General features: G+C 40.9%; 1 protein-coding gene across 1 annotated transcript; it reads left to right on the top strand.

Moving 5' to 3' along the window:
• Positions 1-977: 977 nt before the first annotated feature.
• On the top strand, positions 978-11,882 carry LOC119474424 (scavenger receptor cysteine-rich type 1 protein M130-like; the record flags this gene model as incomplete). The annotated part of the gene is made up of 5 exons (XM_037746457.1): positions 978-1,284; positions 1,378-1,668; positions 11,041-11,370; positions 11,557-11,639; positions 11,763-11,882. Coding segments are annotated over 5 exons (1,131 nt in total), but the record flags the coding sequence as incomplete, so codon positions are not given.
• Positions 11,883-16,732: the final 4,850 nt, after the last annotated feature.

Below are 16,732 nucleotides of genomic sequence, written 5' to 3'. Positions count from 1 at the left end.
CCTCATACAGATCTGTGTGGAGGATGAACTCTTACTGTGTTCAGTCTGGATCTGCTCTGAGGGAGTGTGTAACACCAGGTTTCTCTTCCTCCATCCTGGATCTCACCTGCTCAGGTAAGCCCATCAGTGACATCATCAGTGACACCATTTATGACAGTAATGTACCCAAAATGACATACACATGCACCAGCTAGAATCACAGCAGACTGTCTCAGCAGCCATGATGGAGTCTGTTGATCTGCTGCCTCAGTAAATCAGGTGCTGAATGCACCAAGATAAATATCTGTATATATGAAACATACATGTCTGCTGCTTCAGGAGTCCCCTGGGCCGACCAGCAACCAGCCTGACTCCTCCTTCAGCTTGCCAGCTTTCTTAGCCACTGATTTCAACCAGCTGGTTCTTTGGTTTCCACCATAACAGGCACCAGTGACCTACTGGCCACAACTTTGAGCAGCTCAGCTCAGCCGGGGGCTGGTCAGTATCTCATCACCCACGTGGTGTCCTTCACCCTGGGAGACTCCTTAAAAGAAGAGAGTCCAGCCCCTATCCTTTTAGATTTTAGGGATTGTTTTCTGAACAGATTTTTATTCTGGGTTACAGATCTTCTCAGAAAAAAAAAGAAAGAATGAAAACATCTCTGTGTGGAGAGCAAAGATTGTGGAGCAGCTGAGCAGAAGGAACAGAATAGAGAAATGTGCAGATGATGATGTTGTGTTATTGTTTGAAAACACATTAAAAATGTTCAACAATGGATAACAATTGTTAGAGTGTATTAAATGTAAATGTGATGGTAAAACTGCTGCAGTCTGTGGTGTTATAAAGATGTGTTCTGTTGTTAATGATGAACTCATGTTGGAACTGTTCTGAGTCCAGTTGGAATCACTGAATTGTTGTTTCATGACATCTTTTTATTTTGTGTCTGGTGTCTTTTATCTCTCTCTATTTTATCTTCTATCATCTCTCCAGACTCTGTCAGGCTGGTGAATGGGACTAGTCTGTGCTCAGGCAGACTGGAGGTGAAGTCTAACCACTCTAACCATTGGTGGTCCTCAGTGTGTGAAGCTGACTTTGACCAGCAGGATGCAGAGGTGGTCTGTAGGGAGCTTGGCTGTGGGGCTCCTTCAGTCCTCCAGGGGGTGACTTATGGAGAAGTAGAGGATCCAATGTGGACCAAAGAGTTCCAGTGTGGAGGAACTGAGTCTGTTCTCCTGGACTGTAGAAGCTCAGGCTCAGATAGAAACACCTGCTCACCTGGCAAAGCTGTTGGACTCACCTGCTCAGGTAGAAGAGGAGCTGCAGCTCTGATCTGGTTCATTTCTGTTCTAATGAAACTCACTTTATTCTTTTACTGATGACTCTCTTGTTTCTGTTCAGAGCCTGTCAGGTTGGTGGGAGGAGACAGTCGCTGTGCAGGAACACTGGAGGTGAAACATCAGGGAGACTGGAGACCAGTGAGTGACTTATACTCTTACTGGACCCTGAAGGAAGCAGATGTCGCCTGCAAAGAGTTGGACTGTGGCTCTGCTGTTTCTGTAGAAGAGAGAAAGGAGTCCTCAGAAAGATCTGTGTGGAGGATCAGCTCGGACTGTCTTCAGTCTGGATCTGCTCTGAGGGAGTGTGTAACACCAGATACCTCTTCTTCCATCCTGGATTTCACCTGCTTAGGTAAGCCCATCAGTGACATCATCTGTGACATCATCTATGACAGTAATGTTGCCACAATGACACACACATGCACCAGCTAGAATCACAGCAGACTATCTCCAGCCGCCATGATGGAGTCTGTTGATCTGCTGTATCAGTAAATCAGGTGCAGAATGCACCAAGATATATATCTGTATATATGAAAAAGGCTTGTCACGGTAGTCGGTTTTACCGGTGTTAAACATTGCTCAGGCACACACTGATTACATTACGTACCCACCGTCCCCACCGTCGCCTTGCTTTTTTTTACTGAAATAAAACCCCTTCAGTTAATTTTGGCGTATCAGTAGCGTGCTATCAATAGAGAGTCGGACGACGGACGCTACGATCTGAAAGTAAAAGTGAATGCATCTGCTCTGTAAGGAGTCAGCTCAGAGTAGCAGGAGTCATATTTCACACACACGGTACAGAGAGAGAGTTGACAGACAAGACGATGGCGAAGGATTTGGTGTCGAAGCGAAAAGCAAACGCACCTATTTGACAATATTTCAGATTTAAACCCAAAACGTTAATGAGGTAATCACTACGAGGAGGACGTAGCGGTCACAGCCGGTGTGTGCGGCGCCAGGTAGACCCCTACAGCCCCTCAATATGTGAAATATGACTCCTGCTACTCTGAGCTGACTCCTTACGGAGCAGATGCATTCACTTTTACTTTCAGATCGTAGCGTCCGTCGTCCGACTCTCTATTGATAGCACGCTACTGATACGCCAAAATTAACTGAAGGGGTTTTATTTCAGTAAAAAAAAGCAAGGCTCTACAAAAGCAAAAGCAAAAGCTAGCAAAAGCTCTACCGGAGAGGCGAAACACACCGCCACCCGACAGTAAAGATCAGAGTCAGCGCGCTACACATATTGACCGTCATCTTTTCTTGTAAAATGTCCAGTGTAATCGGTAACACCGGTGTTGTCATTAGTTTATTAACCGGTGGGAAAATTTCCTCACCGTCACATCACTAGTATGAAACATACATGTCTGCTGCTTCAGGAGTCCCCTCAGCCAACCAGCAACCAGCCTGAGAGGACTCCTTCTTCAGCTTGACAGCTTTCTAATGATGAACTCATGTTGGAACTGTTCTGAGTCCAGTTTGAACCACTGAATTGTTGTTTCATGTGTAGCGTTTACGCTCCACATGTAATTAAATAACTTGCTCTCGTAAATTATATTAAAATAAAATAAAATAAAGTTCGGGGCATCACCAATTTTTATAGAAAAAGAGGAAACTGTTTTTAATATAAGTATTGATCATCGATCATTGACCAGTCTTCAATCTAAAGTGTAAATTCTGAAGTCATTGATCTATGCTTCCACTCTGAAATACACACACAGACCACGACGTAGTGATAAAGTGAAACATTTATTTACCATAAATCGTGATAATTGAATAAATGAAGTGATGAATATACAATAATTAACACTGGTAATTAATGAATGAATGAAATGGAAATTCAATGACACAAGCAACTGATTGGAACTTTTAGTGTTGAGGGAATTTCTGATCTCCAGGTAGGGAATGAGTCCTTACCCCAAGTGAAGGAGTTCAAGTACCTCGGGGTCTTGTTCGTGAGTGATGGGACTATGGAACGTGAGACTGGCCGGAGAATCGGAGCAGCGGGGGCGGTATTGCATTCGCTTTACCGCACCGTTGTGCCGAAAAGAGAGCTGAGCCGGAAGGCAAAGCTCTCGATCTATCGGTCAATCTTCGTTCCTACTCTCACCTATGGTCATGAGGGCTGGGTCAGGACCCAAAGAACTAGATCGCGGGTACAAGAAGCCGAAATGGGTTTTCTCAGGAGGGTGGCTGGCGTCTCCCTTAGAGATAGGGTGAGAAGCTCAGTCATCCGTGAGGGACTCGGAGTAGAGCCGCTGCTCCTTTGCGTCGAAAGGAGCCAGCTGAGGTGGTTCGGGCATCTAGTACGGATGCCCCCTGGGCGCCACTCTAGGGAGGTGTTCCAGGCACGACCAGCTGGGAGGAGACCACGGGGAAGACACAGGACTAGGTGGAGAGATTATATCTCCACACTGGCCTGGGAACGCCTCTGGATCCCCCAGTCAGAGCTGGTTAATGTGGCCCGGGAAAGGGAAGATTTGGGGTCCCCTGCTGGAGCTGTTGCCCCCGCGACCCGACCCCGGATAAGCGGTTGAAGATGGATGGGTGGAATTTCTGATCTCTATTCTCTCTTGAAGCTATAAAAGTTGCAATTATTAATTTGGAAGATTAAGAGACATAGAAAATACGTCTGACAAACAACTCTTGATCAAAAGCCATCAGGATACTCTTACTTCTCGCTGCTGTTGGTTCTGTTTGGGTCCAAGTGGTTTTCTTTGCACACTCTCTGTGTGGATCTCCTCCTACCCGTTAGGTGGAGAGGGAACCTCAGTAGCTTACTCAGCCCTCAGATACCTACGCTGGGAAGTCTTCTTCAACTTTCTTGTCATAACAGTAAAAGTTGGATCTTTGAGTGGATTGGCTGATAGTTCGTCGAAAAATACAAAAGCTTGATGTCAGACGATCTTCTGAAAGTTTTGAGAGTTTATCTATTTCACGGACAAAACTTGAAATGCCGGCCGGACATTTATCATTTAAATCACGCAAGGTAAACAAAAGATATTTAAAAATGCTGTCCTTTAGAAGTCACTTGACTAAGAAAAATTAACATGAAGTAGAAATGAAACACACAATGGAAATGTGTGTGTTAAACGGAGAAGTTTGAGGGAGTTACCCCCCACTCCTTTTGGAGCAAACTTTCCAAGCGAACTGCTGAAGCGATCTCCCCAAGTGATCTGTTTGACTCTGTGTCATCTTTTCTTTAACCCCCCTTACGGAGGTAGAGGAGGGAAGGGGTCGAAGCCCTCTCATTCAGCAACTCAATTTCTATCACTGAATAAATCTTACACGCGCAAAATCAAAGTTCCCTCCTCACTAATTTTAGAGTTCCTTAATTTGCACGAAACAGACACATATCAAAAAGCTATATTCACTAATATTCTGATCAAACATTAGTATCAAAATTGAATTCTAAGTCAAGTTATTAATCATCTCAACAACTTTCAACTTAAGATATTACATCTATTGATCATAACTGATAAAACATTAAAAACGTATTACAATACCATTAATGATTATACAACAACATATTCAGTAATAAACATTACCAATCTTAAAATCAGTTTTACTAAACTTATAACAAACGTTACATTCAATTAGTTATCCTATTACCTCCCGATACCTGCCAGGTGGCAATGTTGTTCCATGCAGATTCGTTTACTCTCAAGGTCACCGAAAGGTCAAGACCTAGGCAACTATGGAATTCCAGATGCTAGGGGAGTGTGTGTGTGGGGAGGGTTCTGACCAAGAGAATCCTTTGAGGTCATCAAAGAGTTAACAGTTTTTGTTGATTTGAGCGAGAGAGGATTCTCCCAGAGTCATAAAACTTTATTATCTTCCCTGGATAATGTCAAAATCGACACTCGATGGTCGATTGCAGAGTTTACGTTGTCTTAAGAAAACAACTTGTTCCTTCTTTCTAACTAAAACATCTGTCAGTGACCAAATCTTCCTGAACTCAAGAATGTGTTTTTCTCTTCCCAGTAGATGCAAGATGAGATAAGATGCTTTTCAAGAGTAGCACGCACCAATCTCTCTACACATGACATCTTTTTATTTTGTGTCTGGTTTCTTTTATCTCTCTCTATTTTATCTTCTATCATCTCTCCAGACTCTGTCAGGCTGGTGGATGGGACTAGTCTGTGCTCAGGCAGACTGGAGGTGAAGTCCAACCACTCTAACCAGTGGTGGTCCTCAGTGTGTGAAGCTGACTTTGACCAGCAGGATGCAGAGGTGGTCTGTAGGGAGCTTGGCTGTGGGGCTCCTTCAGTCCTCCAGGGGGTGACTTATGGAGAAGTGGAGGATCCAATGTGGACCAAAGAGTTCCAGTGTGGAGGAACTGAGTCTGCTCTCCTGGACTGTAGCAGCTCAGGCTCAGATAGAAACACCTGCTCACCTGGCAAAGCTGTTGGACTCACCTGCTCAGGTAGAAGAGGAGCTGCAGCTCTGATCTGGTTCATTTCTGTTCTAATGAAACTCACTTTATTCTTTTACTGAGGACTCTCTTGTTTCTGTTCAGAGCCTGTCAGGTTGGTGGGAGGAGACAGTCGCTGTGCAGGAACACTGGAGGTGAAACATCAGGGAGACTGGAGACCAGTGGGTGAAGTTTACTCTGACTGGACCCTGAAGGAAGCAGCTGCTGCCTGCAAAGAGTTGGACTGTGGCTCTGCTGTTTCTGTAGAAAAGAGAGAGGAGTCCTCAGAAAGATCTGTGTGGAGGATCTGGTCTGACTATTTTCAGTCTGGATCTGCTCTGAGGGAGTGTGCAACATCAGGCTCCTCTTCCTCCATCCTGGATCTCACCTGCTCAGGTAAGCCCATCAGTGACATCATCAGCGACATCATCTATGACAGTAATGTACCCACAATGACACACACATGCACCAGCTAGATGCACAGCAGACTGTCTCCAGCAGCTATGATGGAGTCTGTTGATCTGCTGTATCAGTAAATCAGGTGCTGAATGCACCAAGATATATATCTGTATATATGAAACATACATGTCTGCTGCTTCAGGAGTCCCCTGGGCCGACCAGCAACCAGCCTGACTCCTTCTTCAGTTTGACAGCTTTCTTAGTCACTGGTTTCAACCAGCTGGTTCTTTGGTTTCCACCATAACAGGCACCAGTGACCTACTGGCCACAACTTTGAGCAGCTCAGCTCAGCCGGGGGCTGGTCAGTATCTCATCACCCACGTGGTGTCCTTCACCCTGGGAGACTCTTTAAAGGAAGAGAGTCCAGCCCCTATCCTTTTTAGATTTTAGGGATTGTTTTCAGAACAGATTTTTATTCTGGGTTACAGATCTTCTCAGAAAAATTAGAAAGAACGAAAACGTCTCTGTGTGGAGAGCAAAGATTGTGGAGCAGCTGAGCAGAAGGAACAGAATAGAGAAATGTGCAGATGATGATGTTGTGTTATTGTTTAAAAACACATTAAAAATGTTCAACAATGGATAACAATTGTTAGAGTGTATTAAATGTAAATGTGATGGTAAAACTGCTGCAGTCTGTGGTGTTATAAAGATGTGTTCTGTTGTTAATGATGAACTCATGTTGGAACTGTTCTGAGTCCAGTTGGAATCACTGAATTGTTGTTTCATGACATCTTTTTATTTTGTGTCTGGTGTCTTTTATCTCTCTCTATTTTATCTTCTATCATCTCTCCAGACTCTGTCAGGCTGGTGAATGGGACTAGTCTGTGCTCAGGCAGACTGGAGGTGAAGTCCAACCACTCTAACCAGTGGTGGTCCTCAGTGTGTGAAGCTGACTTTGACCAGCAGGATGCAGAGGTGGTCTGTAGGGAGCTTGGCTGTGGGGCTCCTTCAGTCCTCCAGGGGGTGACTTATGGAGAAGTGGAGGATCCAATGTGGACCAAAGAGTTCCAGTGTGGAGGAAATGAGTCTGCTCTCCTGGACTGTAGAAGCTCAGGCTCAGATAGAAACACCTGCTCACCTGGCAAAGCTGTTGGACTCACCTGCTCAGGTAGAAGAGGAGCTGCAGCTCTGATCTGGTTCATTTCTGTTCTAATGAAACTCACTTTATTCTTTTACTGACGACTCTCTTGTTTCTGTTCAGAGCCTGTCAGGTTGGTGGGAGGAGACAGTCGCTGTGCAGGAACACTGGAGCTGAAACGTCAGGGAGACTGGAGACCAGTGGGTAAAGGTTACTCTGACTGGACCCTGAAGGAAGCAGATGTTGCCTGCAAAGAGTTGGACTGTGGCTCTGCTGTTTCTGTAGAAAGTAGAAAGGAGTCCTTATACAGATCTGTGTGGTGGATCAGCTCTGACTGTGTTCAGTCTGGATCTGCTCTGAGGGAGTGTGTAACATCAGATTTCTCTAACTCCATCCTGAATCTCACCTGCTCAGGTAAGCCCATCAGTGACATCATCTGTGACATCATCTATGACAGTAATGTACCCACAATGACACACACATGCACCAGCTAGAATCACAGCAGACTATGATCTATGAAAGTAATGTTTCCAGTATGTTCCTTCCTCCGTCACAGTGACAGTCGGTGGTTATGGTTTCCATTGGACTGAACTGTAAAGTTATCCAGGACAATGACATCCTAAAGTGTAGAAAAGTGTATGGCAAGCCGTTTTAACATTTAATAGCTCAGCTTGACTATCCAGAATTAACATTAGAGATATCTACAACTACATTTTGACTAGTCATAATTACATTGTGACTAGTCAAAACAACAGTTAGAGATGTCTGTAATTCAGTTCTGTCGATCCTAAATAACAGTTACAGATATCTCAAACCTCGTTACTACTAGTAAGAATTGTTGTGCATGATGTTGCTCATTAAGGTTCAGGCTCACGATATTGGCCCAACAAAGCATCTGAACAGTGTCAGCAGAAGCTTTTGCTAACTTGGATAGTTCGGTAAAGTGTGACAGACATTCACAGATTCAAACTTCCCGGATCAATAACTCATAAGAGAAACGTTGTTAAAATACAAACAACGTCTCTTTCTAACCGTAGTAAGGTAGACAACGAGCTACGACCTCATTGTAATCACAACGAGCCGTCCTCCGAGCTGGACACATAACATTGGTCTCTATGGCCCTGTTCAGACCTGGTATTAACATGCGTCCTCGGTGATCGCATCACAAGTGGATAGCTTTAAGTACGTCTGTTCACACCTGGCATTAGAATGCGTCTCCACATGCGTCTTCAGTGGCCACTTGTGATCCGATCTCACTTCCCCGCTCTATATGCAAATAAACAAGTAGTAAACACACGGCTAATACAGCAGCCGTTGTGACGTAATATTACATGAATGTCAGTAGTAATATCCTACATATTCGTGAATTGTGGTACATTGTATTAACATCAAAATAAAAGGTTATTGTACCGGTGGTCCCCGGGGACCTCCGCGCCGCCAGCACCGCTGCTTCATTTCGGACGGGTATCAGCTCCGTGCAAAGCAGCGGAACAAAAACACCGCCACATCTCCGACAGTATGATAATAATGCACTTTGCGTGCCTAGTCTGATAGTCTGTAGATATGTAGCCTATAAACAAGATATATTTTAATAAAATACAGTTGTACTGACAGGATACAGTAGAGCACAGAGGCCGTTTCCAAGCTGACAAGCGCCCGAGTCTGCCTGTTTATTCACCTGAGGAGTGCAGTGATCCCGCGGATCCCAGCGGGACATCAGATCAGTAAGCGGTCCTTAATGTGGCCCAGGACACATTCACGTACACACTGCTAAAAGAATGTGGCCATATGTGGCCCAGACCACCTCTGAATGTGGTCTGAAAGATCCGATCTCAATGCGTCCTCAATGCGTCTTGAGTGTGTTCACACCTGTACTTAGAGCTGTCCACTTGTGATCCGATCACTGAGGACGCATGTTAATACCAGGTCTGAACAGGGCCTATGTGCAGCCGGCTGTGAGACGAGTGGTCAGGGACCGCTGTGGATCAGATAGTTAGAAAATGACATGAAATGGAAAGAGCTCATCATCAAGGAATCTGTGGCCAATGAGAGCTTTGTTCACTAGAGAGTTGTGGATGAAATTTACAGCTTATTGTAGATTTATTGTCTCCAGACACACTTTATAAACCCATACGACTGCAGTGCAGCGCCATAGCATGTTTGAATAGCTTCACCTCCCGCCCCCCCCCCCCTTCTGACATAATTACAGATATCTGCAACGTCATTTCACCTCGTCAAAAATTCCTGATATCTGTAATTACATTTAGACTAACTAACTCCAGTTAGAGAAATCTACAACGTCATTCTGACTAGTCAACATTTCATTTTAGATATCTAAAAAGGACAATGTAGATATCTACAATTGAGAGGAATTAAAGATATCTTGAACTGTAATTATGACTAGTCATAATTAAATTGTAGATATCTGAAACTGGAATTACGACAAGTCATAATTCAGTTGTGGATATCTGTAATGAGAAGCCCCATACACATGAATGGCAAAGTAGTTTGAATCGTACTAGTCAAAATGTAATTATGGATATCTAAAATTACAGTTTTGCCTAGTCAAAATGTAATTACAGATGTCTAGAATTAGAGTTATGACTAGGCAAAACAACGTTGCAGACATCTCTAATGAATCTCCTGTCTAGCTGTTAAATGTTAAAACAGCTTGCCATAGAAGTGGGCTTGTTTCTGAAAACTTCAAACTCTCCACAGACTGCTGAGCTTCACCTGACAGGACACACCTGTCTGTCTGTAGGCCTTTCCCATTTCCCCATTTCGAACATCCTCGATTCCTTTCCTTGCCTCCTCTCCGCTTGTCTTAGTCCCGCCCACAAGAGATGTGAGCTGAAGAGGAAGAGACTCGAGGAGAGAGGAGTTGAGGCAACAGGCATTTAACAAAATGAGACATCCTCGCCTCGGAGCCGTCATTTTAAAGCCACATCAATTAAATATGACGTGTTGCACATTGTCACGCCTCTTTGATACGTCACAGGTGTCTCTGTTCGCACTTCTATTTCATTAATTTGCGTGTTATTTTAACTAAATTCACAAATCCAAATTCTTCATGACCATGTCAGACAATATATTTCCTCTATATCTGAATGTACAAACAAAAACGCTGTTAAAACATATAAACCACTGTAAGCTTTACAAGATATTATATAACTTTGATTTGTTTAATCTTTTTTATTACAACCTTTAGTCCCCCTGGCGTGTTTGTAATTGTAGACTCGAGCTGTATACACAAGTGTTTTAAACTTGATAACTGCCTCAATAAAGTTGTTAAAAAAAACAAAAAAACACGTGTGCCGAGAAGACTTACGCAAAGTATACACACAGATGTATCGTCGCTATTAGCTCCTTCGGCAAGCCTCCAAGCTCCTCCAGATGCAGTTTAGGAATTGGGATGTCCTTCAAGATGGAGCGCTGAGATTGATTTCAGGATCACAAGCCGGAGCATCGAGGATCGAGGAGACGAGGAGGCACAAAATCAGGTCCATTTTGTTGAACGGAGGATCAACAAAACATAGAAAAACGTCTAAACAGAAACGGTGGTGCATTGAACACTCTGTTGTGCTACGCAAATGCACTGCCTTTATAGTACGACAGGGTTTGTGCACGTCGCTGCTGATTGGGTAACACCTCTGACACACCCACCATTTCGAGGAAACACGCTGTTCAACCCGGAAACCGTAGCAAACCAGTGCACACTGTTTTCAGACTGAACGTGCCCCAGCTCTCAGCCAATCATCTCTCTGTGTTTACAGACCTGCTGCTTCAGCCCAACATCTCTGCGTCCTCCTCTGTGGACGGGGTCTCCGAGGCCCAGCAGCAGGGGTTTCACGTGCTCAGGGGCTCCACCTTCACCATCAGCTGCTCCACCCAGCCACAGTACCCAGGAGGCTCCTTCCAGCTCACCTTCACCTCCTCCACCTCAGCACTCAACTACACCAAGCCAGCTGTCAATCACTCCGCCCACTTCCTGTTTCCTGCTGCAGAGCCCGCCCACCAAGGAAACTACAGCTGTGTTTATCACGTCTATGTTTTTTCTCATGCCTTGTTCTCTGAGAGCCGTCTGATCTCTCTCACTGTCACAGGTAAGCTGACTGTCTCATTTCATAAGAACTTTACTTCATTTTGTACTTAAGGAATTTTCTTATTTCATAAGAATTTTACTTTTGAAGAAGTGATTTTAGATTTCAGGTCACTACAGTTTGTGTTTAATGGGAGATGTTGGACTCATGATGTGATGTGATGTGATGACTGTCCATGTGTTTGATCAGATCTAAGGCCTTTTATCATCAGAGCGGTCGTCCTGCCGCTGATTCTGCTGTTGGCGAACATTGGCCTTTACTTCTACTATAAGGTACTGACACACGTCTGTTGTTCAGACCACTGACTGACATGAAGCACTCAGTCTGTGTTTATTGAAGTGAAGAGAGAGGAGTGATGCAGGAAGTCACATCTATGTGCTGTCATGTGTCTCCAGGCCACCAGAGGGCAGAAGCCGGGCAGACGGGAGAACACTGAGCCGGTTTATTATAACCTGGGTGTTCCTGCAGCTGAAGGAGGGCCGACTGAAGAGGAAGGAGCTCAGGGAGCAGAGTAGCACCTCCAAGGAGCTCATCTCACATCCAGATGGATTTATAACACACAACCCACCAACAGCTCATTTTATATGAATGTTCCCTTTAAACAAGAAGGCTGGATTTATTCAATACATTATATACTATATTTGTCTTACTCTCAACATGAAAACCAACAATGTGTTAGTCTTTTCATACTTTCTGACTTCCTGTCAGAACATATGTAGCCCATTGGTTCCTACCGAAGATGTAAATCTCTAAAAACACCTCACAAACATAGAGTGAAAACTAAACTTGAAAGCAGGTATACCAGTCCAAGCAGCCGGCGAAATTTGAAACCAAAGACACCGACAAATTGACTTAATTTTGTAATTAAGGAATTTTCTTGTTTCATAAGAATTTGACTTAATTTTATTTAATTAGAATTTTGCTTAATTTTGTACATAAGGAGTTTACTTAATTTTGCACTTAAACAATGTACTTAATTTCTGAGTTTTACTTACTTTTGTATTTAAGGAATTTACCAAATTTTGTACTTTGGGAATTTTCTGTTGTACATAACAAATTAACACAAATTTATAATTGAAGATTTTACTTTTACTACTTTTTGTTTTTCTAATGAAGGATTTTGCTTATTTTATAAGAATTGCACCTAATGTTGTAATCAAGGATTTCGAACATTTTCATAATTAAGTAATGCACTTATTTTTTTAAGAATTTTACTTAATTTTGTTTCAGTAGAATTTGGCTCATTTTTGTACATAAGGAGTATTCTTAATTTTGCACTTAAACAATGTACTTAATTTCTATGAATGTCCACCGAATTTTGTACTTTGGGAATTTTCTTAATGTTGTACTTAACAAATTTACACAAATGTATAATTGAGGATTTTACTGTTAATACTTTTTTCTAATGAAGAATTTTGCTTATTTCTTAAGAATTTCACTTAATCTTGTAATAAAGGATTTTGCAAATCATTCATGATTAAGTACTTATTTTTTTTAAGAATTTTACTTATTTTGTGATTAAGGAATTTTCTTATTACATAAGAATTTTACTTAATTTTATTTCAGTAGAATTTGGATTATTTTTGTACTCAAGAATTTTGATTCATCTTGTAGTTAAGGAACTAGCTTTTTATAATTGAGGAATTTTCTTTATTTAAAAGAATTTTGCTTAATTTTGTACATAAGGAATTTACTTAATTTCTATGAATTTTACTTACCTTTGTATTAATGGAATTTACCTAATTTTTTACGAATTTACTTAACTCATAAGAATTTTCTGAATGTTGTACTTAACAAATTTACAGAAATTTGTAATTCAAGGTTATACTTATTTTATAAGAATTTCACTTAATGTTGTAATCAAGAATTTTGCAAAAATAGGTGTCATTGAAAACTAGACTTGACTTGAAAGCAGTCAACTTTTTATGACATACTTTACTCTGATTTTTTTTCGACATACTATACGATGACTTTTTTCGACATACTATACTATACGTTTTTTTTAATTTTTTCGACATACTATACTCTAATTTTTTTATTTTTTCGACATACCATACTATGACTTTTTTTCGAAATATTATGCAATGACTTTTATTTTATCAACATACTATATTATGACTTTTTTTATACATACCATACTAAGACTTTATTTTACTTTTTTCAAAATACTATGCTATGTCAGATTTTTTACATACTATACTATGACTTTTTTTTCACATTTTATTTTTTTCAAAATACTATAGTAATTATACTATACTAACCTGGGGTCACAGTTGGAACTTAATGTAAGTCAAGTTGTTCATGTTTACTAATATTTTTTGGACTTTCTTAGACCATAGGAATAACATGTATGAATTTTGGAAATGGGCGTAGCTCCCCTTTAAACCTGATGTTGTAATTCCCTTCTGTGACCATTTGAGGGCAGTACACGCTCATCACAACCGTTCACTTCACCAGCCACAATAAACACCGAAATACTTTTACTTCCACTTTCAAAGTAAAACAATACAAATATACAGCGCTGATTCCGATATGCTGTCCACTCCAGCTGGGGATGAACAGAACATTCACAATGATAGCATGGACATGTTTTATTAGAATAAATGTATTGTCAGTTTGTTCTAGATAAAAGACAATAATTCCAATTGAGTGGCTTTATAGCAGCTGATATAATAGTCTGTAGAGGGACAGCAGCATACAGTCATCTATTGATAAATGTGTAATGCATCCAAGTGTTTTGACAGACCAAGAGTAGTTCCATTTTTTCAATGATGGGACATGAGCCTGCAGAATTATATATGACACTTTATCTGTGGATGAAGTCTGGAAATGTCATTCATTTGTATTCTAATTAACCACTGGCGTGTATATGAAAGGTAAAAATACTACATTTAACTGGATAAAATACCAACATAATGGGACAATAATTTAAAACACTGAATCTACACCAGTGTATTAGGTACACTTAGCTAAGACTAATGCAGCCTTAATACAACAGTCCTGCAATAAATCCTTCCTTCACAAACCATTATAACAGCTGACACCTCTCTAAAACAGAATGAACAAAAACTGAACATTAGAACCTTCGTGAAGGTAGGATTTATTACAGGACTGACTGTTTTATTAGACTGCATTCGTTTGCACAGGCTCATGTCCCAACATTGAAAAATTAAACTACTCTTGGTCTGTCAAAACACTTGGATGCACTACACATTTATCAATAGATGACTGTATGCTGCTGTCCCTCTACAGGCTATCAGCTGCTATAAAGCCACTCAGTTGGAATTATTGTCTTTTATCTAGAACAAACTGACAATACATTTATTCTAATAAAACATGTCCGGGCTTTTATTGTGAATGTTCTGTCCATCCCCAGCTGGAGTGGACAGCATATCGGAATCGCCGCTGTATATTTGAATTGTTTTACTTTGAAAGTGGATGCAAAAGTATTTCGGTGTTTATTGTGGCTGGTGAAGTGAACGGTTGTGATGACCATGTACTGCCCTCAAATGGTCACAGAAGGGAATTACAACATTAGGTTTAAAGGGGAGCTACGCCCATTTTAAAAATTCATACATGTTATTCCTATGCTCTAAGAAAGTCCAAAAAAGATTAGTTAACATGAACAACTCTCTCCCAAATCTAAAAAAATAGAGTGCTAAACTTGTGATGTCACAGGGGTATAAAGTGTGGAGCTGCTCCATAGATAATGAATTGGGAGAGATGTTCTAGATGACACTGAGAGCATCCAGGGGGATGTTCTGAGTATATGGAAACATTTCCTGTTTCACAACTAAAAACACTACAATAGAATAAAGCTCTTTGGGTATAAAAAGAAAATGAACACAAAATCAGTCCCTCATTTATTGCCTATGGAGCAGCTCCACACTTTATACCCGATTACATCACAAATTTGAGAGATTGTTTCAGTATGTCAAAAAAAGTCATAGTATATTATGTTGAAAAAATAAAAGAAAGTCATAGTATGATAGGTCAAAAAAATTCATAATATAGTGTGTTGACAAAAAAAGTCACAGTAAAGTATTTAAAAAAAGTCATAGTATAGTATGTCGAAAATTAGTCATAGCATAGTATTTTGAAAAAAATAAAAAAGTCATAATATGGTCTGTCAAAAAAAGTCATAGTATAGTATGTTGAAAAAAAATAAAAAAAAGTGAATGGTATGTCAAAAAAAGTCATAGTATAGTGTGTCAAAATTAGTCATACTATAGTATGTCAAAGAAAATAAAAGAAAGTCATAGTATGGTATGTCAAAAAAAAAGTCATTAAGATAAGATAAGATAAGATCAGGTATTCCTTTATTAGTCCCACAGTGGGGAAATTTGCAGTGTACAGCAGCAAAGGGGATAGTGCAAAAAACAAGAAGCATCAGCTAACAGCGAAGAAAGAGCTAAACAAAGTGTAACAAAATATGAACCATTTAAATAGAAGGAAGTATAAAAATAGGAGCAGTATATACAGTATTGACAAAAAACAGACTATTAAAAAATTGCACAAGTGGAAAATTATATTGCACAGTGAGAATGAAATGAAATTCCACCTGAAAATATTGTACAGTATGAATTATACCTGAGTATTGATGATATTGCACAGTCAGTATACAGTATTGTGCGCTTATTGTTAGTATTTGGTGTGTAACTGTAAGTGTTCTACTGGGAGCAGTGCTGGTTGTGGAGTCTGACAGCTGCAGGAAGGAAGGACCTGCAATAGCGCTCCTTCACACACTTTGGGTGGAGCAGCCTGTCGCTGAAGGAGCTCTCCAGTGCTGAGATGGTGTCCTGCATGGGGTGGGAGTCATTCTCCATCATGGATGACAGCTTAGCCATCATCCTCCTCTCTCCCACCACCTCCACTGTGTCGAGAGGGCATCCCGGGACAGAGCTGGCCTTCCTGATTACTCTGTAGAGTCTCTTCCTATCCATAGCTGAGATGCTGCTGCCCCAGCAGACCACTCCATAAAAAGCAAATGATGCCACCACCGTGTCATAGAAGCATTGCATAGTATTTCGAAAAAAAGTCATAGTATAGTATGTTGAAAAAAAAGTCATAGTGTAGTATGTTGAAAAAAAAGTCATAGTGTAGTATGTTGAAAAAATAAAAAAGTCATAGTATAGTATGTCGAAAAAAAATCTGAGTATAGTATGTGTTTTTAGACCTTTAAAAAGGCCTTTGATAACCTGAACCATAACATACTTCTGAACAAACTTTGTACCTTTAATTTTTCAGAGCAACAACTAGCTGGTTTGAATCATATCTTGAATGTAGAGAGCAACGTTTTAAAGTTAATGATAAATATTCGATCCCCCAACAATCCAGAATGGGTATTCCACAAGGCTCAATCTTG

The sequence above is a fragment of the Sebastes umbrosus genome, chromosome 16, assembly GCF_015220745.1.
Source record: "Sebastes umbrosus isolate fSebUmb1 chromosome 16, fSebUmb1.pri, whole genome shotgun sequence".
NCBI lineage: Eukaryota > Metazoa > Chordata > Actinopteri > Perciformes > Sebastidae > Sebastes > Sebastes umbrosus.
This window is presented reverse-complemented; position numbering and strand designations above follow the sequence as displayed.